A 20590-nucleotide genomic window follows, 5' to 3' on the forward strand; every position below is an offset into this window, starting at 1 on the left:
GAGTCTTGGGCATGCTAGGCGAGCTGGGAACTGTGTCCCCAATCCTAGTGGTGAGATTTAATAAAATGGCAGCTTGAGAAAGACCCACCCATCTTCACGTTCATGGCGGTGGTTAAGTTCCCCATGGCTCATCCTTGAATGTCCACATTCATGGTGGTGTCAAACAACGGTGATAGCTTGTTTCTTCATTGGACAAATAGCAAACCCTAAGTGTCTTGAAGCCTGCCTTACAAGTTTTTTTAATTATGTTACAGTCAGTATCATAAAGCTGTTTTGTAATAAAGTTTCTTCCCCATTACATTGTCTCTGCTCCTCCTCCCTCCCCCGCTTTGTTTCTCTACCTCTCAGTTTGGAGGCAAAGAGCTCAGAGATGAGGAACAGACAGCTGAGACCATTAAGAACCAAATGACTGTGAAGGAGTGGGAAAAAGTGTTTGAAATGAGTCAAGATAAGAACTTATACCACAATCTCTGTACCAGCCTATTCCCTACTATACATGGTAAGAGTTTGTTTGCATCTGTGTACACATATGTGGAGGTCAAGATACCTTTCAGATCAGTCCTTTGACTTCCCACCTCATTTGAGGCAAAGTTTCTCACTCTGCTGTTCTTTGCTGTACTCACCAAAGCATGATTTCATTTGTGCTTAAAATAAATTCACAGAAAAAAACATAGGAATCAAATTATCAGGGATATAGGAATTGGAGAGTTATTGTTTAGTGGGCAGTTTCTGTTTGGGATCATGAAAATATTCTGGAAAGGAATAGTGGTAGCAGTTATTTGGCATGACATACTTCATGCATTAAACTTAACACTTTATTGCTTAATGGCCAGGTGTGGTGGCACATGTCTTTAAACCCAGCTCTTGGGAGGCAGAGGTTAGGAGAATCATTGTGAGTTTGAGGCCAGCCTAGGACTACAGAGTGAGTTCCAGGTAAGCCTGGGCTATAGTGAGACACTGCCTCAAAAACAAAACAACAGAATTTTTAAAAATGCCAATGATTTAATGGTAGACCATGTAAAAGTGATGTAATCTGGCCTTACAGCAGAGTTACGTTTAGTGCCGAGCTGAAGACAACCTGAGCTATCTAGATAGCTGTATAAAACACAGTGCATAAGCTGGACATAGTGATGCACACCTTTAATCCCAGCACTCGGGAGGCAGAGGCAGGAGGATCTGAGTGAGTTTGAGGCCACCCTGAGACTACATAGTGAATTCCAGGTCAGCCTGAGCTAGAGTGAGACCTTACTTCAAAACCCACTCCCCACCCCCTAAAAAAGGTTGGAGAGATGGTTCAGTGGTTAAGGCACTTGCCTGCAAAGCCTAAGGACCAGAGTTCAATTCCCCAGTATCCACATAAGATCAGATACACAAGGTGGCACAATCATCTGGAGGCTGTTTGCAGTGGCGTACCCATTCTGTCTGTCTGTCTTCCATCTCTCCTCGAAAATGAATAAATAAAAGTTTAAAATAATAAGTCACTAAGTCCGTTGCCCGCTTAGCAGGAAGAGAATAAGGTTCTTTCTCTTCAAAGGAGGATTATTTGAAAATTATCATGTCCTCAACACGTTTTTGTTTCATAAGTCTTAAACTGAAGAATTTTGTTTGTAGAATGGGTTTTTAAGGGATGGTTGGCAAACATTTGCATAGCATTTTATGTATTGAATTTGTGGACAGTTCTTAGAAGCAGCTATAGGGCTGGAGAGATGGCTTAGCAGTTAAGCACTTGCCTGTGAAGCCTAAGGACCCCAGTTTGAGGCTTGGTTCCCTAGGACTCATGTCAGCCAGATGCACAAGGAGTCGCATGCATCTGGAGTTCATTTGCAGTGGCTGGAGGCCCTGATGTACCCATTCCCCCCACCCCCCCCGTCTGTCTTTCTCTCTGTGTCACTCTCAAATTAATAAATAAAAATAAACAAAAAATATTTTTAAAAAAGAAGCAGCTATAAATTATATTTAACATCTTAGCCATATTGGTTCAGTTAACATGTATTTACTCAGTGTTGATCTACAAAGAAAATACCCTGAACCATACCCTGAGATTCCTGATGGTGATGTGGGAAACTGAGGAGAAAATCAGTTTCTTTTTTCGCCAGCATGGGTCCAGGAGAATCAGTTCTGAAGCCCGAACCCTGATTCTTGGTAGTTAAGAGCTTATATACCTTACCTTAAATTAGTGTTATTGTTAAGTCTCAGAGCCTTGCCCTAGTGCCAGCAACCTTGAGTATGAAATAGGCAAGTTTTATAGAAACAGGAAAATGGTTAGCAGACAGATACCTTTAGCTGGACTATGGAGATACAAAGAAGCATAAGGTGGTGTACAGTGCAGGATAGGAGCTGCAATACAGATCATGGCCTTGAAGCACTACAAAAACTACAGTGTTAGACTTAAACAGCACAAAAGACTGTACAGTTACAGAACACAGCCAATAAAAAGTCTGTTACAGGCTGGGTGTGGTGTCACATGCCCTTATAATCCCAGTACTCAGGCGGCAGAAGTAGGAGGATCACTGTGAGTTTGAGGCTACCCTTAGACTCCATAGTGAATTCCAGGTTAGCTTGGGCTAGAGCGAGACCCTACCTTGTAAAAACAACAAAGTTTATTACAGTATAGGACATAACTTATGGGCAGGGGCTTCTAAATTTCCTTATCCCAATTCCCTTCTCAGTGGAAATTGAGCTGTCATTAGGAAGAACTGTAGCTCAGTTGTAGAATGCTTGTCCGACGTTCATGGTGCCCTGATTTCTATCTCCAGTGCCACCAGAAAGAAAAGAACTTACAAATATGATGTGCAATAGTGAGAGTGGTTTATTTATGGCCAGGGTGGGGTGGGGGATCTTGAGGGCTAAGGCAGTGGAAAAGGCTTCATGTAGGAAGCAGGTCTCTTAATAGGTAAAGGAAGGCTCTCAGGATGGTGGGCATGGACAAGTAGCACCTGTATGGGAGAAGATGCTGCCACAGTGCCTGGTGAGTGAGTCTGAAGGCAAGAACTAAAATCAGCAACCAGGTCTTGTCTGTCCCAATCTAATCCTTTACTTGAATTGCTTCTGCTGTATTACTCATAAACATGCTTTTGTAGCTCTGTGGAATTTTTAATTTTGCATTAAAAATGAATTTTTCATACATAACCTCTCATTCCAGGTAATGATGAAGTAAAACGGGGTGTCTTGCTGATGCTGTTTGGTGGTGTTCCAAAGACAACAGGGGAAGGAACCTCACTCCGAGGTGACATAAATGTTTGCATTGTTGGTGACCCAAGTACAGCTAAGAGCCAGTTTCTCAAGTAAGTGTGTGCTTCCCAAGTTGTTACGCAGTCAGTATGGCTCGATTAGAGCTGGAGAGGGATCCCATCAAGAGCGTTTTTGTTTTTGTTTTTCGAGGTAGGGTCTTAGTCTGGTCTAGGCTGACCTGGAATTAACTATGTAGTCTCAGGTTGGCCTTGAACTCATATCTCCCGAATGCCCAGGTTCAACTGCCCAGAACCCATGTAAGCCAGATGCACAAGGTGGTGCCCACGCCTGGAGGTCATTTGCATTAGCTAAGGCCCTGGCGTACCAATTGTCTCTTGCTCTCTCATAAAAACAAATGTATAGCTCCTATCAGCTGCTAATTCTTGGAAACGGTGCTGTATGCTTATATTAATGAGTCTGTATATGATACTCTTGACAGGCATGTGGAAGAATTCAGCCCCAGAGCTGTTTATACCAGTGGCAAAGCCTCCAGTGCTGCAGGCTTGACAGCAGCTGTTGTGAGAGATGAGGAATCTCATGAGTTTGTCATTGAAGCGGGAGCTTTGATGCTGGCAGACAATGTAAGAACATTTTATACTATTTGGATATAAAGAAGTTAGAATTCCTGGGGCTGAGAGGTGCTTTGTAAGCATTGTGTCCTGAAAGGATCTTATTCTCCCTGAGTTCAGTTCCCTAGTACCCATGGATGTGCACACCTGTAACCCCAGTTCTGTGCATATTAGAAACTGGAGATTCACTGGGACTCACTGGTCCGCCAGTGACCGGAAGAATGGCAACTTCAGGTTCAGTGATAGAGCCCATCCTCTAGCCTTTGCGTGCGTGCGCACTGCACATCCATCACATGTACGTCTGCCTGTGCCCCTACTCTACCAGTGGAGGCCTGCACTTTCTATTTAAAAGATAGCTCTTTTATGTAGGCTGTCCGTTAGTATATAATTTGGTTTTTGGTTTTTTCAAGGCAGGATGCCTCACTCTAGCCCAGGCTGACCTGGAATTTACATCAATCCTCCTAAGTGCTGGGGTTAAAGGCATGGGCCACTGTGTCTGGCTTTTTGTCAGTTTCACTATCTAGATTCAGTTGGGACTGCTGTGATGCTTTTTAAAAAAATATATTTATTTATTTATTTATTTATTTGCAAGCACAGAGAGAGAGAATGGGCACTCCAGATTCATGTGGCACTTTGCACCTGGCTTCATGTGGGTACTGGAGAATACCGGCATTGACAGGCTTTGCAAGCGAGTACCTTTAACCACTAAGCCATCTCCCGTGACCTGAACAGTCTTACTTAAAAGAGAATTAGGGCTAAAGTTGGAGCTCAGTGGTAGAGCACTGGCCTAGTGTGTGCAAAGCCCTGAGTTCAAACCCCAGTAGTGGGGGGGGGTAGAATTGGGAATGCTAGCATCTACTTGTCTGGAGAATAAAAAAATCTCTGGTAGCAAAATTAGTGAGTTTATTATATCTGCAAGGCAGTTTTTCTGTCTTCGTTTCTTCTTTCCCTCCCCACTCCACCCCCCACTGGGAATTGAACCTAAGGGACTTGGCCTCACACATGCTAAGCAAACACACCACTGTGCTGCATCCTGTCCTGTAAGGCAGTGTCCTAATGGCGGGTTTATTGGGTTGCAGGGTGTGTGCTGCATTGATGAATTTGATAAGATGGACTTGCGGGACCAGGTTGCTATTCATGAGGCTATGGAGCAGCAGACCATATCCATCACTAAAGCAGGAGTGAAGGTATGTGCACTTTGATCCCACACAGTATAGTCGGAGCGCTGCCAGGTAATGCAGCCCTAGAGAAAATGACCCGATGAGAGTCATCACTCAGACATGTAATGCAGCCCTGAGAATTTGGTTTTTCAAGGTTTTTCAAGGGTCTCATCCTAGCTCACTCAGGCTGACCTGGAAGTCACTATGTAGTCTCAGGGTGGTCTCGAACTCATGGCAATCCTCCTACCTCTACCTCCCAAATTCTGGGATTAAAGGCATGCTCCATCATGCCCAGCTATTTATTTTTAATTTATGTTAGTGTACTAATTGCATTTTATCTTAATTTTTTTGCTTATTTTTATTTATTTATTTGAGAACGATAGACAGGGAGAGAGAGAAGGGAGAGAAAGAGGGGGAGGGAGAGAGAGAGAGAGAGTATGGGCACGCCAGGGCCTCCAGTCACTGCAAACGAACTCCAGACGCGTGCGCCCCCTTGTGCATCTGGCTAACGTGGGTCCTGGGGAATCGAGCCTTGAACCGGGGTCCTTAGGCTTCACAGGCAAGCAGTTAACCACTAAGCCATCTCTCCAGCCCGCATTGTATCTTAACTACCTTAATCTATCACTCTTTGGCATGATGGCACACGCCTTTAATCCCAAAACTCGGTAGGCAGAGGTAAGAGGATAGCTGTGAGTTCGAGGCCACCCTGAAACTACATAGTGAATTCCAGGTCAGCCCAGGCTAAAGCAAGACCTTACCTCGAAAAATAAAATTAAATAAAATAAATAAAATAAAATGAAATTTTTTTTGCATTCTTAGCACAGTGGATACTCAGGTACATGTCTCTTCCAGGAATATTTTATACATAAATAAGCAAGTACATTCAGTTCCTTCCTTATTGACTTAGTACTTTTATTTGTTAATCTTGGTATACAGCACATACTAGATCAACTTTCACTTCTTATGTTCACGATGCTCAATTGTATATACCATTGTTTAGTGCTTAAGATGCTCAAGAGTAACATTTGGGTCATGTCCAATCTTTTGTATTACAAACAGTATTGTGGTAGATGTCCTGGTCATATGTCCTGTTCTTGGCTGTAAGGTGAGCTAGCCAGGTGATGGATTCAGGATGTAAACCCCACACCTGCCCTGTGTAGGAGAGCCTGCACTGTGTCATCAGACTCGAGCTGTGATGAGCCAGTAGATGAAAATGATTCTCTTTTTTTGCTTTTGTTTAGTTGTGTGATTGAGCTTTTTCTTTGTTGACTAGTTCAGGGTTCTTTCTAGGCCTCACCATTCTTTCTTTTCTGGTCAGGCTACTCTGAATGCCAGGACGTCCATTTTGGCAGCAGCAAACCCAGTCAGTGGACATTATGACAGATCAAAGTCACTGAAACAGAACATCAATCTATCGGCTCCTATCATGTCCCGATTTGACCTCTTCTTTATCCTGGTGGATGAGTGCAATGAGGTAACCATGTGACCTGCTGTACTGTTTCCATTCTTAATTTCATTTTTACGTTCCTGGGTGAGGTGAAGCTGGGAGGCAGCTGCTAAGCAGCTGGAACAAGTGTGTGCAGTGACTTGAATGGTCCTCAGGTGACACAAGTGCAAAATAAAGTCATTTCATTTGTTGATTAAGACAGGGTCTCATTATGTGGCCCAGGCTGGCCTTGAACTCTCAGTCATCCTGCCTCGGTGTCCTAAAATGCTAGAGCTAAAGAGAGCATCCAGATCTTTGTTCTTGTTAATGCTGTTGTTTTCTGGTGTTTGTTTCAGGGGCTCATTAGGTAGCCCAGGCTGGCCTCAAACTTGCATTCTTTCTCCCCAGTTCCAAATGCTGGGATTACAGACATGAGCTACCACACCGAGCTTCTCCAAAATTTCTGTCAAAAAGGCTTTGTTTTGTTGATTTGGTTTGGTTTATTCAGCTGCCTGGAAAAGAAGTAAGATGGCAACGAAATGTTCTTTTTTCTAATTATAAGTCATTTGTCTTCCTGTTTATTCCCATCAAATTGTCATTTGTATAATGTTCTACCAGATTGTGTGATAGTTTAAAACTGAGTGGAATCCCTAGCAAACCCTGTTCCCCAAAAGGTGATGGAGAAATCCTGAAGTTATTTGTCCTTAGACTTAAATGGTCAACATCAGCTACCTGGTTCACGAATGCTGAACCACAGTGGCAGCACTGTGTGCGCCCAGCTCTCCTGTGGGCTGAGCTGAGCGGTGCAGAGACCTTGCAGGGCTTTGTTTCCCCTTCTCAAACATACTTAATTTCAAGAGGGTTAGGAATTGTCTGATGTCCATACATCTGTTTGCTCTTGATTCAAAGGAGATCAAGGTATGAACATCAGACTTTTTGGTTTTTGCTTATTTGTTTTTGTTTTCCAAGGTAGGGTCTCACTAGCCCAGGCTGACCTAGACTTCACTATGTCATCGCAGGGTGGCCTCGAATTCACAGCGATCATCCTACCTCTGCCTCCCAAGGGCTGGGACTAAAGGTGTGTGCCACCACACCCAGCTCCGTCAAACTTTTTGTTTTTCGAGGTAGGGTCTCATTCTGGTCCAGGCTGACCTGGAATTAACTCTGTAGTCTCAGGGTGGCCTTGAACTCACAGTGATCCTCCTACCTCTGCCTCCCAAGTGCTAGGATTAAAGGCGTGCGCCACCACGCCCGGCTCAAACTTTTTAATTAGAAATAATTTAAGACATTGCAAGAAATACTTCAATGCATAGAACAAGAGTTGGAAGAAATAGTATATGAAGCACTTAGATAGCCTTACCTGATTCACACAGTAACATTTGTCCATTAGCTGCCTGTGTCTACAGTTTCTGCCAATTGGAATTCTGGATTGTCTCCATAATGTGGTGGCTAATAGAGGACAGACTGAAGCTAGACACCTCAGATCCTGTTGCTGCTGTTTACTGAGGCCTTGGGCAAATTACAACCTTTTTGGACCTCAGTTTGCTTATGTACAAAATGAGGTTACTATCTACTAAAAAGGCTTTTGTGTGATAACATGAGTTAATACTTCTAGACATACCTAAAATAGCAGATTTCACCTGTAACAAGGGCCCTATAAAAGCTAACATTAAGAAATAACAGGTTTCCCTGGTATTTTCTTATATAAGGATCATTGTGCTTTATGTTTAACTTGTCATCTCCCTGCCCCCATCCCAGCCTACTGGCTGGTTCCTTTCCTCGTTCCAAGTAGTCCCCCTTCTGTTTTCTTGTCAAATGAGGTTATTTTTAGAGTGGGGCAAAGGTAGCCACTTAAAAGTTTGATTTTATTTATTTTGGTTTTTTGAGGTAAGATCTCACTCTAGGCTGACCTTAATGTCAGGGTGGCCTCGAACTCATAGCAATCCTCCTATCTCTGCCTCCCGAGTGCTGGGATTAAAGGCATGGGCCACCATACCCAGCTCTGGATTTTATTGTAAGTCAAACTGATATCAAATTTTCCTTAGAAAAAAAAAAATGGTGCCTACTAATTTTTTCAGGGGCATATCATCTTTTGTTTATTTGTTTTTTGTTTTTTTGACATACGATCTCCTATATTATAGGCTGGCCTCAACTCCCAAGTGGGTTATGGGCATGTGCCACCACACCCAGCTTAGAGGTTATTTCTACCTATTAATCATTTCTTATTGCTTGGGATCATCTGGGTAGATATTGCCCTGACTAAGGTGGTTTTCTCATTTTGAATTAGGTTACAGATTATGCTATTGCAAGGCGTATAGTAGACTTGCATTCAAGAATCGAGGAGTCGATCGATCGTGTTTATTCTCTTGATGATATCAGGCGCTATCTTCTTTTTGCACGACAGTTTAAACCCAAGGTAATCTGCCCTTCTGTACTGAGATAAGACATACTGTGCATGTTAAAGTTAGATTTAAATACATGAGTCATGTGAGAAATAATTGAACCTGTGTTTGGTTTTGTTGTTTTGAGACAAGGTCTTGATAACTATCCCAGGCTGCCCTCAAACTTGCATTCATCTTGCTTCAGCCTCCCAGTGCTGGGTTTATGCGAACATGACACCATACCTAGCTGTACTTGTTTTTGAGAAATAGCATGGGCTCACCAAAGTTCTTGCCCCTGCAAACCAATACCAGACACATGCACCACCTTTTGCATCTGCCTCTACGTGAGTACTAAGGAATCCAACCCAGGCCATTAAGGTTTGCAAGCAAGCACCTTTAACTGCTGATCCATCTGCCAGCCCTGTTTGAAGGGTTTTTTATTTGTTTGTTTGTTTGAGAGTGACAGAGAGAGAAAGAGGCAGAGAGAGAGAATGGGCATGCCAGGACTTCCAGCCACTACAAACGAACTCCAGATGCATGTGCCCCCTTGTGCATCTGGCTAACGTGGATCCTGGGGAATTGAGCCTCAAACCGGGGTCCTTAAGCTTCACAGGCAAGCACTTAATTGCAAAGCCATCTCTCCAGCCCTGTTTTTTTTGGGGGGGGGTATTTCAGTTTTTTTAATTTATTTGAGAGAGAGTCAGAGAGAAAAAGACTGCGCATGCCAGGGTCTCCAGCCACTGTAAATGAAACTCCAGATTCATGCACCACCTTTCGTATCTGACTTATGTGAGTCCTGGGGAATCAACCTTGGGTCCTTTGGCTTTGTAGGCAAGTGCATTAACCGCTAAGCCATTTCTCCAGCCCTGGAGGATTTTTTGAACAGGATTTGTTTCTTCAGAGAAGATTTTGTTTGTTTCTTTGTTTTTTGAAGATAGGGTCCCTGACCTGGAATTCACTATGTAGGCTCAGGGTGTCCTTGAACTCACAGTAATCCTTCTACCTCTGAGTGCTGGGATTAAAGGCATCTGGCTTTTTTTTTTCTTTAATTTGAATAGTTCCATTCATTTGTTAGATGCTAATTTTTATAGGAGAACTAGGGATGTAACTGAGTCATAGAGCCTTTATCTGGCCTGTGCAAAGCCCTGGATTTGAGTCCCAGTATTATTAGAAAGAAGTGAAAGGGAGTGAGGGACAGTGACAGGAAGGGATTTTTATAGAAAAGTCTTTAAAAGAAAAAGAACATTCCATTTCAACTGCTACTTTTTGTTCTGTTTTGTTTTTCAGCCATTATTAGTGAGCATCTTAATGGTTGTCTGAGTCTAACTCAGCCTTTCCCTGACAAAACCAGTGGGTTCCTGGATTTTTGTTTTACTGTACTTAATGTAGGTGGGTGAATCTGCATAGGATCAGGATTCTCAACTGGGTACTTAGGTTTAAAACTTCCTCCACAATATGTATCTTTGTTCTTAGTGTTTTACATTGTTGTCTTCCTTGGCTTTTGAGCTCTTAGGTATCCGTCTCCTTCACTAGCTTGCACATGGTGATGGGCAATTTCTCAGTGTCCCAGAAGAGGTTCAGTCATGAGCTAAGGACTGTGAGTGGCTTCCTTACAAAAGGCATGTGTTTAGTGGGATGCATACTGGTCCCTCTGTGGCCTTGACATGCTTCCTTGATGTACTGAGTTCCTTGCTCTGAAAACCCGAAGGTCTTTTAGGTAGATAAAGTTTATTGAAATAGCTATATGCATATGCTGATGTTTCCCCCCCTGGACAACGTGACTTAATTAACTGAGCCTCAAGAATACTGAGTGTTGATATGTCTAATGAGCTTTGACATTTTAAGGTGTAGAGAGCACTACACTCTGTTTTACAGCTTAAGCTTGTTAAGCATCATTTAGAAATGATCATTTTCTTCGATACATGAAACTCATTAGCTTCCCTAGTATCCTTTTCTTTCAAAGGGTATTTCTGTAGGAATTCATTGTCCATGGCTTCAAAGTTTCAGCCCTCTCAATTCCCCCAAATGCTTCCTCCCTCTGCCTTCCTCTTTTTTTTTCCTTTTTTCTTTTTTTTAATTTATTTATTTCTTTGAGAGCGATAGACACAGAGAGAAAGACAGGGAGAGAGAGAATGGGCGCGCCAGGGCTTCCAGCCTCTGCAAACGAACTCCAGACGCGTGCGCCCCCTTGTGCATCTGGCTAACGTGGGACCTGGGGAACCGAGCCTCGAACCAGGGTCCTTATCTGCCTTCCTCTTAAACTTAAGTCTAATCAGCTCTTGTCAAGCTCTCCTCTGACTGCACTGTGGTTTTGAAACAGATCTCCAAGGAGTCGGAGGACTTCATTGTGGAGCAGTATACGCGCCTCCGCCAGAGGGACGGGTCTGGAGTGGCCCGGTCCTCGTGGAGGATCACAGTGCGGCAGCTCGAGAGCATGATCCGCCTCTCTGAAGCCATGGCCCGAATGCACTGCTGCGATGAGGTGAGGTGTGAGAGCCGCGGGGGTGGCCTGCAGTGTGCTTCACAGTGAATGCTCACTGGATAATAAACGACCCTAACGTTTCACTTTAAGAAGATTGCTGGTCAGTACTTACTGAGTTAAGTGGTTAGATTAATAGATATCACAGGTTACAGAGGGCCTGTGGAGGTAAATAATCACTTATTCAGGAAAGACATATTTCAGTTGCACATTTCTGTGAATACATAATTAGTGGGATTTTTGAACCTTACTTAAGCATGTACTTAGTAAAACTTTCCAGACAATGTGTGATGACACATGCCTGTAAGTCCAGCACTTGAGAAGCATATTTATTTGAGAATGAGCTTGAGCCACTGTAAAATAAACTCCAGACTCACACGCCACTTTGTGCCTCTGGCTTTACGTGTGCACTGAGGAACGAAACCCAGGCCATCAGGTTTTGTGAGAAGGCACCTTCAACCACTGAGCCTTCTCCCTGGCCTGCTTTTTCTTTTTTCTTTTTTTAAAATTATTTTTGTTTATTGCACGTTACTATGGTGCACACATGCATGAGAGTCTCTTACCACTGCAAATGCCCATCTTGTTTTATGTGGGTGGCTGAAGTGGATTTCAGCCAGATCAGCAGCTCTGCAAGAAAATGCCTTTAGAGCCATCTCAGCCCCTCCTCACGTTTTAAAATTTTTAATTGTATTTGCTTTGTTCTGTATTCTTTTTTTTTTTAACTCTTTTATTTATTTACTTATTTATTTTGTTTATTTATTTGAGAGTGACAGACAGAAAGAGAAAGAGGCAGATAGAGAGAGAGAGAATGGGTGCGCCAGGGCCTCCAGCCACTGCAGACGAACTCTAGATGCGTGCACCCCTTTGTGCATCTGGCTAACGTGGGTCCTGGAGAATTGAGCCTCGAACTGGGGTCCTTAGGCTTCACAGGCAAGCGCTTAACAGCTAAGCCATCTCTCCAGCCCTTGTTCTGTATTCTTGCCAACACATGATATTGTCATTCACTAGCTATTCTGGTATATTTACAGAGGGGGTAATTTTTTTTTTTTTCCTTTAGTTCTTTTGCTTGCTGGCTGGCTTGTTTTGTTTTGGTTTGTTTTTCAAGGTAGGGCTTCACTGTAGTCCAGGCTGACCTGAAATCCACTATGTAGTCATCTCAGGGTGGCTTCAAACTTATGGCGATCTTCCTACCTCTGCATCCCAAGTGCTAGGATTAAAGGCATGTGCCACCATGTCTGGCCTTGTTTTGTTTTGTTTTGTTTTGTGTAGGTCCTTGCTTTAGCCCAGGCTGACCTGGAATTAGTCTCAGGCTAGCCTCGAATTTACAGCAGTCCTCCTACATCTGTCTCCCAAGTACTGGAACTAAAGGCATGCACCACCACACCCAGCACAGGAGGTGGGGGGGGATCTTCTTGACATAAAATGTCGAGACCAACCTAATTCATCATTTCTGGTTTAGGTCCAGCCTAAACATGTGAAGGAGGCTTTTCGGTTACTGAATAAATCAATTATCCGTGTAGAGACGCCTGATGTCAACCTAGATCAAGAGGAAGAGACCCAGATGGAAACAGATGAGACCTCAGGCGGCATCAATGGTGAGGTACCCTGTGGTACAAGTACACATGATGGTTATGAAGCATGTGTGTCAGGGGAAGGTGAATATTGAATTGTACTGGTTTATAAGCTGAGGAACAAGTAAGTAATTGATGAGAGTATTTGTGCTTAAAAGACTGACAAAAAAACACATCAGAATGGGATAGTTGACTTTGTCGTGTGTGTGTGTGTGTGTATGTGTGTGTTTTGAGAAAGAGAGAATTGGCATGCCAAGGCCTTCAGCCACTACAAACAAACTCCAAACTGGTGCACCCCCTTATACATCTGGCTTATGTGGATACTGGGGAATCAAACCTGAGTCTTTGGCTTTGCAGGCAAGCACCTTAACAGCCATCTCCCCAGCCCCATGTTACTATTTTGCTCTTGAATTGAAAAAGTTTTCTCAAGCACACTGGAGTAGGTAAATACTAGAATTTTAAATTTTTGCTTGTAATACAGCAAATTTTTGAGATAGGACCTCACTAGATAGGTAGCCTAGGCTAGCTTAAATTCACAATCCTTCTGTCTCAGCTTCCCCAGTATAGAGATTATAGATATGTGCCACCATGCTCAGCTAGCTGTAAATGGTATCATAAAATCTTTGTCTCCATCTCTAACAGTCCTCCCCCCCCTTTTTTTTTTTCCATTTAGTTTTTCAAGGTAAAATTTCACTCTAGTTGCCTTTTTTGGGGGGGGGTATAGGGTCTCGCTCTGTCCCAGGCTGACCTGGAAATCACTCTGTAATCTTAAAGTGTAATCTTAAGGTGGCCTTAAACTCATGGCAGTCCTCCTACCTCTGCCTCCCAAGTGCTGGGATTAGGCATGCAACCACTACACCCGGCAATATCTTCACTTTCTTGGTTTGCTTTGAATTTTTTAATATTATTATGTTTAACTGTGTGCTTTTTTTTCTGAAATTAATACTAAGCATAAGCAGTGCTTGATAAAGGGATGTTAAACATAAGAAGTTGCATATATAAATTTTTGGTGAAGGATATTAAACAGTACATGTAGGGTCAGAGAAATTGCTCAGTGGCTAAGGCACTTGCCTACAGAGCCTAATGACCTGGATTCAATCCCCCAGTACCCACGTAAAGCCAAATGCTCAAAGTGATGCATGCATCTGAAGTCATTTGCAGTGGCTGGAGGCCCTGGTGCACCAGTTCTTTCCCTCCCTCCCACTCCTCCTTCTCTCTCTCTCCCCCTTACAAGTCAATAAAAATATTTAAAAAGGAATGAAGTAGTACATGTGTGAGTGCTTGGTGAGGGATGTTAAAGGCATTCAACAGATTGGGTGGCTGATTTTTCACCTAGGACTTGCTGATAGTCCCGGCCCTGTAAACGGAACCAATGGCCACAGTGAAGCTGCGAGTCAGGAAGCCATTTCCAAACCTTCCCTGCGGCTGGGCTTCTCCGAGTACTGCCGGATCTCCAACCTTGTCGTGCTGCACCTCAGAAAGGTAGAGGAAGGTGAGGCTGTGACTAATGCTGTTTATTGCCATCATTTACACAAGCTCTGTTTCTGCACAAGCCACTTCTGATTGCTAAACACTGTATTTCTATGCCAGAAGAGCTGATTAACTGTCTTACAGATACACTTTTAGCAAAGTGAATTTGTGGAAAATCGGCATAACCTATACATTGCCCACAATTTCATTGCTAAAGGTTTATAAATTCATTTTTTTTTCAGTAATTTTGAAGCAGATATTTTAGATCTGATAACTTATAGATGTTTTTACATGTATGAAAAATTACTATAATGGCTTTATTTAAAATAGATGGACTCCCAGGGTTTTTATATTTTAGAGGCAAGTTGACTTCTCTGCTCCCAACAATACACCACCTTCAGAAGGCTTTAATTTCCAATTGCCATCAGCTGAGAGAACTAGCATTTGAAATACCTAAGTTTATGGAGGACACCTGAATCAAACCACCACAAGCCAGATAAACAAGATGGTGCATGCCTCTGCAGTTCATTTGTAGTGGCTAGAGGCTCTGATGTGCCCATTCTCACCCCCCATAAATAAAGAATTTTTTAAAATTTATTTGCACTGGAGAGATGGCTTAGCAGTTAAAGCACTTGCCTGCAAATCCTAAGGACCCATGTTTGACTTTCTAGGCCCCATGTAAGCCAGACACACCGGTGGCACAAGCATGTAAGGTCTCACATGAGCACCAGGCGTCACATGCGTCTGCAGTTCCATTGCAGTAGCTGGAGACTTTGGCATGCCAATTCTGTCTTGCTCTTATAGAAAAAAAAAATGCAAAAAGGTTATCTTTATCTGTAGGGAGGGAGAGAAGGGAAGAGAGTTGGGGGTGTGGCTAGGGCCTCCTGCCACTGCAAACAAATCCCAGACGCCTGTGCCACCTTATTCACCTAGCATCACATGGATCCTGGAGAAGTGAACCTGGGCCAATGGCTTTGCTAGCAAGTGCCTTTAACAGCCGAACCATGTCTCCAGCCCTTGTTTTTCTTTTTATTATACTTTGAGAGAGGAAGAGAGAGAAAAAATGGGCACACCAAGGCCTTTAGCCACTGCAAACAAACTCTAGACATGTGCATCTGGCTTACATGGGTTCTAGGGAGTCAGACCTGTGTTCGTAGGCTTCGCAGGCAGGTGCCTTAACCACTAAGCCATCTTTCCAGCCCTTTTATTATACTTTATTTCTGTGTGTTACACACACCCCAGCTTATGAGATGAGAGTTCTGGTGAGATGAGAGTTCTGCTTGGAACTTTATAAAGTGGCAGTCAAATTAGTGTGGAAAGACTTTGCTAAGATAGAGAATTGGGGCTAAGGAGATTGCTCATAGTTAAAGTGCTTGTCTGTGAAGCCTACTGGTCCAGGTTCAATCCTGCCCAAGCCATCCACACACAGTGATGCATGTCTCTGGAGTTTATAGTGGCAAGAGGTCCTGGTATGCCCTTCTTTCTCTCAGAAAGAAATTAACAAACAATAATAAATTTGAAAATAGAAAAAGAGTACAATAGGTAAGTAATTATTAGAGAGAGAAAGAGGCAGATTGTAAAGTCATGCTCTTCTATGGGGGGAAGGGTGAGTTACATTTAAGATGGGTTTTTTTGTTTTTGTTTTGAGGTAGGGTCTCACTCTAGCCCAGGCTAACCAGGTATTCACTCCGTAGTCTCAGGGTGGCCTTAAACTCACAGCAATCCTCCTGCCTCTGCCTCCTGAGTGCTGGGGTTAAAGGTGTGCCCCACCACGCCTGGCTACATTTAAGTTTTGTCTATCATCACCGCCAGGGTTAATAGAGGCACTCAGGGAAGAGTGAGTGTGGGCCTGTCAAGGTCACCCATACTTTGAAATCTTGATAGGTTTGGGAGACTTGTTTCTTTCTTTTGGTTTGTTTTTTTCTTCCCTCCTTCCCTAGCAGAGAGAGTTTGGGCATGCCAGGGTCTCTGCTTGCTGTGTTGTAGATAGTTCTACAATGCTGGTATGACCATCCAGCCAAACGGGATTTATTCAAGCTTACAGATCCAGGGCAAATTCCAAACTCCATTAATGGTGGAAGAAGCTGACTCCCATTCATAAATCCATGCAGAGAAAGAAACTGTAGCAAGCAAAACACCAACACACATACCCATTTAAAAAAAAAAAAAGCAGCAAGCAGGGAGCCCACCAGAGAAAGAGCTCAGTCTGCTTTGCACACCTTTAGGCAGGAAACAGATCTAATTCCTCAGTGACTCCTCCAATCAAATCCAAGTTACAAGTTTAATTTTAACGCCTGAGTCATGGGGGGACATACATTCAAACAACCATATGCTGCAGATAAACTCTAGACATATACACCACTTTGTGAATCTAGTGTTACATGGGTACTGGGGAATCGAACCTGGACTGGCAGGGTTTGCAAGTAAGTACCTTTAACTACTGAGTCCCAACTTGTTTCTTATGCTTTGTTTTTCTCTTTTGGATGAAGCAAGGTATGCTTTAATATAATGTGACAGGTTATTTTAGTCCTTTGTTGGAAGACAACAAATCTTACTTCAGTAGATGCATTTCGTGACAGGCTAATGTTATCTAATCAGTGTATGTTCTTGAGTATGCAGACCCACAAATTGCCAGTGCAATTCTCTAGAAGGTAATTCTTTTAAAATGTATTTTTATTGCAGAGGAAGATGAGTCAGCACTAAAGAGGAGTGAGCTTGTAAACTGGTACTTGAAGGAGATTGAGTCAGAAATAGACTCTGAAGAGGAGCTCATCAATAAGAAGAGGGTCATAGAGAAAGTCATCCACCGGCTCACACACTATGTACGTACGGCTATGTGGCTGCAGGGTCAGCACAAGGGAGTAAGTGTTTACCTCTGAGTCAGCGTTGTGTTTTGCTTTGTTTGTTTGAGGTAGGGTCTCACTCAAGCCCAGGCAGATCTATAACTCACTCTTGGGGTCCCAGGCTGACCTTGAACTCAGTGATCTGCCTACTTCTTCCCCCCCCCCCCCACCGCTGGAATTGAAAGTGCCTTGCCACACCAACCTGCAGTTTTATTCAAATTCATGTCAATCCCAAGTGGTTGCTCCCCTGTTTGCAACCTCAGAGTAGAATTTTGTGTTTCAGTCACCACGTTCTCCTGAAAAATCCCAAACAGCTCTTTGATGAGTCTTTTTTTTTTGAAAATTTTTTGTTCATTTTTTATTTATTTATTTGAGAGTGACAGAGAGAGAAGAGAGAGAGATTGAGAACGGGCATGCCAGGGCCTCCAGCCACTGCAAACGAACTCCAGATGTGTGCACCCCCTTGTGCATCTGGCTAACATGGGTCCTGGGGAACCAAGCCTTGAACCGGGGTCCTTAGGCTTCACAGGCAAGCGCTAAACCATCTCTCCAGCCCTTTTTTTTTTTTTTTTTTTTTTTTGAGGTAGGGTTTCACTATAGCCCAGGCTGACCTGGAATTCGCTATGGAGTCTCGGGGTGGCCTTAAGCCCATAATGTTCCTCTTACCTTTTCCTCCTTAGTACTGGGATTAAAGTCGTGCGCCACCACGTCCAGCAACCCTAAGTTCATGTGTATATCGTACCTAAGTGGTTGTATCTAGTTTTATGAATCCGCCTGTCTGCTGATGACTACCAAGTTTACACCACCTAGCTCACCCTCTCCTCCAAACTTCAGGTGGACTGATACTTTGCCACACTTAATTTGTTCAGAAGCAAAATGTGTCTCCTTGTTCCTCACTTGGGTTCAGTTGGTCTAGGCCAGACCTCACGGTCATCTTCTGTGCTATTCTTTGTCCACTACCCTCACTGAGTGGCTCTAGTCAGGTAAGAAGTGATTGAAGTCACCATGTATTTATCTATTTGAAGCAGAATCTTGCTCTGAAGCCCAGGCTAGCCTGGAACTCAAGGTTCTGAAACACCAGCAGTCAAGTGGCTAACGCCAGTCTAGGCTATATAGTGAGATCTTATTTCTAAAAAAGGGTGATATGTGAAAAAGTCCAATGGATCTGGGTGTGGTGGCTCAATTTGTAATCCCAGTACTTGGGAGGCTAAGGTAGGAGGATTTCCCATGAGTTTGAGTTTGAGGCCAGACTGTGATAGAGTGAGACTGCCTCAAAAAAGCTGGAAAGAACCAAGCATAGTTGCACATGCTTTTAATCCCAGCATTTATGAGGCAGAGGTAGGATTGTTGTGAGTTTGAGGCCACCCTGAGACTACATAGTGGATTCCAGGTCAGCCTGAGCCAGAATGAGACCCTACCTTGTAAAACAAAATGATCCAGGCATGGTGGCACATGCCTTTAATCCTAGCACTTGGGAGGCAGAGGTAGGAGGATTGCCATGAGTTCAATCAAGGACAGCCTGAGACTACATAGTCCAGGTCAGTTTGGGCTAGAGTGTGACCTTGCCTCAAATAACAACAAAAATACAGTATTAAATAAAATTAAGACTTAGATATTAGATCTTAAAATCTAAGCATTATTTTTCTTTTTTGAAGTTTTAAGCATTTGCTGTGTGTCAGGAGACCTCATAAATCACAGTATCAGGCTGGGCATACATTCCAAAGCAATATAGTGACACCCTATCTCAAAAAAAAAAAAAGTAACACAATATCCATTGAGGTTACATTTCTTAAATTTTCAAAGGAGGTGACTATGATACGATCGGCATCCTTAGAAAGGTAGTTGAACAGTAATCTTTGTCCTAGAGCTTTTGGTGGGAATGGAGGAGTGCATCAATCAGTATGTCCTTGTATTGCTGGAAACCTGAGGATAAATGTTTGTGTTTCACAGGACCATGTTCTAATCGAGCTCACGCAAGCTGGGCTGAAGGGCTCCACAGAGGAAAGCAAGAGCTACGAGGAAGACCCCTACTTGGTCGTTAACCCAAATTACATGCTTGAAGATTGAGCCAAGCCAAGGACCTGTGGCTCCCACCTCTAGCCTAGATGGGGCTTTGCTGGAGAGACGAGCTCTGGGATTGATGGTTGGGGATCATTTCAAGGAGCTAGAACTGAGTCGATTGCCCTGTCACAATTGTCCTTGTTGCAGCTTTTACTAAGTATGGGCTTGGAGTGCTACTTGTCCTGATTGAGTGGAAATACAAGCAGGGGCTCTCTTGAGGGAAGAGGGCCCTTGTTTCCTTGTGTGGTGAAGGGCCTGTTACCTTGTGGGATGGAGTGCCTTATCACAGACATGGCTTTTTTTAGTTGTCAGCTACTGCTTTTATTAATGAAAATAAAATGACTCGTTCTGAGGCTGACTGCTGGCTTTATTTCTGCTCTCGTGTGAGCAGTTACTTACTGTTTACTCGGGTAGGAAGGGGTAAGACAGTGTGGATTTGGAATTAGAGAATGGGAGTCAGACCTAGAGGCCTTGGAGATGACTTTCTAAGGGTAACTTAAATGGTTGGTTCGGTTTGGTTTTTTGGGAAGAGAGGGCACTATTTAAGTCAGTGTCTCATTCAGCCCATGCTGGTGCTGAAGTCCCTGTCCTCTTGCCTCAGCTTCCCAAGTACTGGAATTGCAGGCATGAACCACCACATCAGGATCCCAGTGTACTTGCTTTATTTTATTATTTTATTTTATTTTTAATTTATTTATTTGGCAGAAGATGAGAGAGAGAGAATGGGTACACCAGGGCCTCCAGGCACTGCAAATGAACTCCAGACGCGTGTGCCCCCCCCCCTTGCATCTGGCTAATGTGGGTCCTGGGGAATCAAACCTGGGTCCTTTGGCTATGCAGGCAAATACCTTAACTGCTAAGCCATCCATCCAGCCCCCCAGGGTATTCTTGGTTTATAAAAAATAAGTTTAAAGGGCTGGAGAAATGACTTAGCAGTTAAAGCGCTTGCCTGCAAAGCCAAAAGACCCAGGTTCAATTCCCCAGGACCCATGTAAGCCAGCATGCGCAGGATGCCATGTGTCTGGAGTTTGTTTGCAGCAACTGGAGGCCCTAGTGTGCCCATTCCCTCCCTCCCTCCCCCCCAAATAAATATTTTTTTAAAAAATAAGTTTAAAGCCAGGCGTGGTGGCACATACCTTTAATTCCAGCACTTGGAAGACACAGGTAGGTAGGAAGATCGCCAAGAGCTCAAGGTCACCCTGAGACTAACTACATAATGAATTCCAGGTCAGCCTGAGTTTATAAGCTGTTTTTTATTTTATTTTTTGTTTTTCAAAGTAGGGTCTCACTCTAGCTCAGGCTGACCTGTAATTCACTATGTAGTCTCAGGGTGGCCTTGAACTCTTGGCGATCTTCCTTCTGCCTCCCAAGTGGTGGGATTAAAGGTGTCACCACGCCC

At 43.5% G+C, this 20590-nt stretch overlaps 1 protein-coding gene across 1 annotated transcript in view; it reads left to right on the forward strand.

The window, feature by feature from the left end:
• The window catches only part of Mcm6 (minichromosome maintenance complex component 6), a 32101-nt gene extending 12552 nt beyond the window's left edge, over positions 1-19549 (forward strand). Inside the window, exons 7-17 of the mRNA XM_004668154.2 lie at positions 349-499; positions 3143-3284; positions 3671-3812; positions 4880-4987; positions 6279-6434; positions 8674-8802; positions 11088-11249; positions 12706-12841; positions 14154-14309; positions 16970-17109; positions 19081-19549. Of these exons, the coding sequence (XP_004668211.1) occupies positions 349-499; positions 3143-3284; positions 3671-3812; positions 4880-4987; positions 6279-6434; positions 8674-8802; positions 11088-11249; positions 12706-12841; positions 14154-14309; positions 16970-17109; positions 19081-19197 (1539 nt within the window). The 3' untranslated portion in view covers positions 19198-19549. The remainder of the gene's footprint in view (positions 1-348; positions 500-3142; positions 3285-3670; positions 3813-4879; positions 4988-6278; positions 6435-8673; positions 8803-11087; positions 11250-12705; positions 12842-14153; positions 14310-16969; positions 17110-19080) is intronic.
• Positions 19550-20590: the final 1041 nt, after the last annotated feature.

Source organism: Jaculus jaculus, chromosome 5 (assembly GCF_020740685.1).
Source record: "Jaculus jaculus isolate mJacJac1 chromosome 5, mJacJac1.mat.Y.cur, whole genome shotgun sequence".
Classification (NCBI taxonomy): Eukaryota; Metazoa; Chordata; class Mammalia; order Rodentia; family Dipodidae; genus Jaculus; species Jaculus jaculus.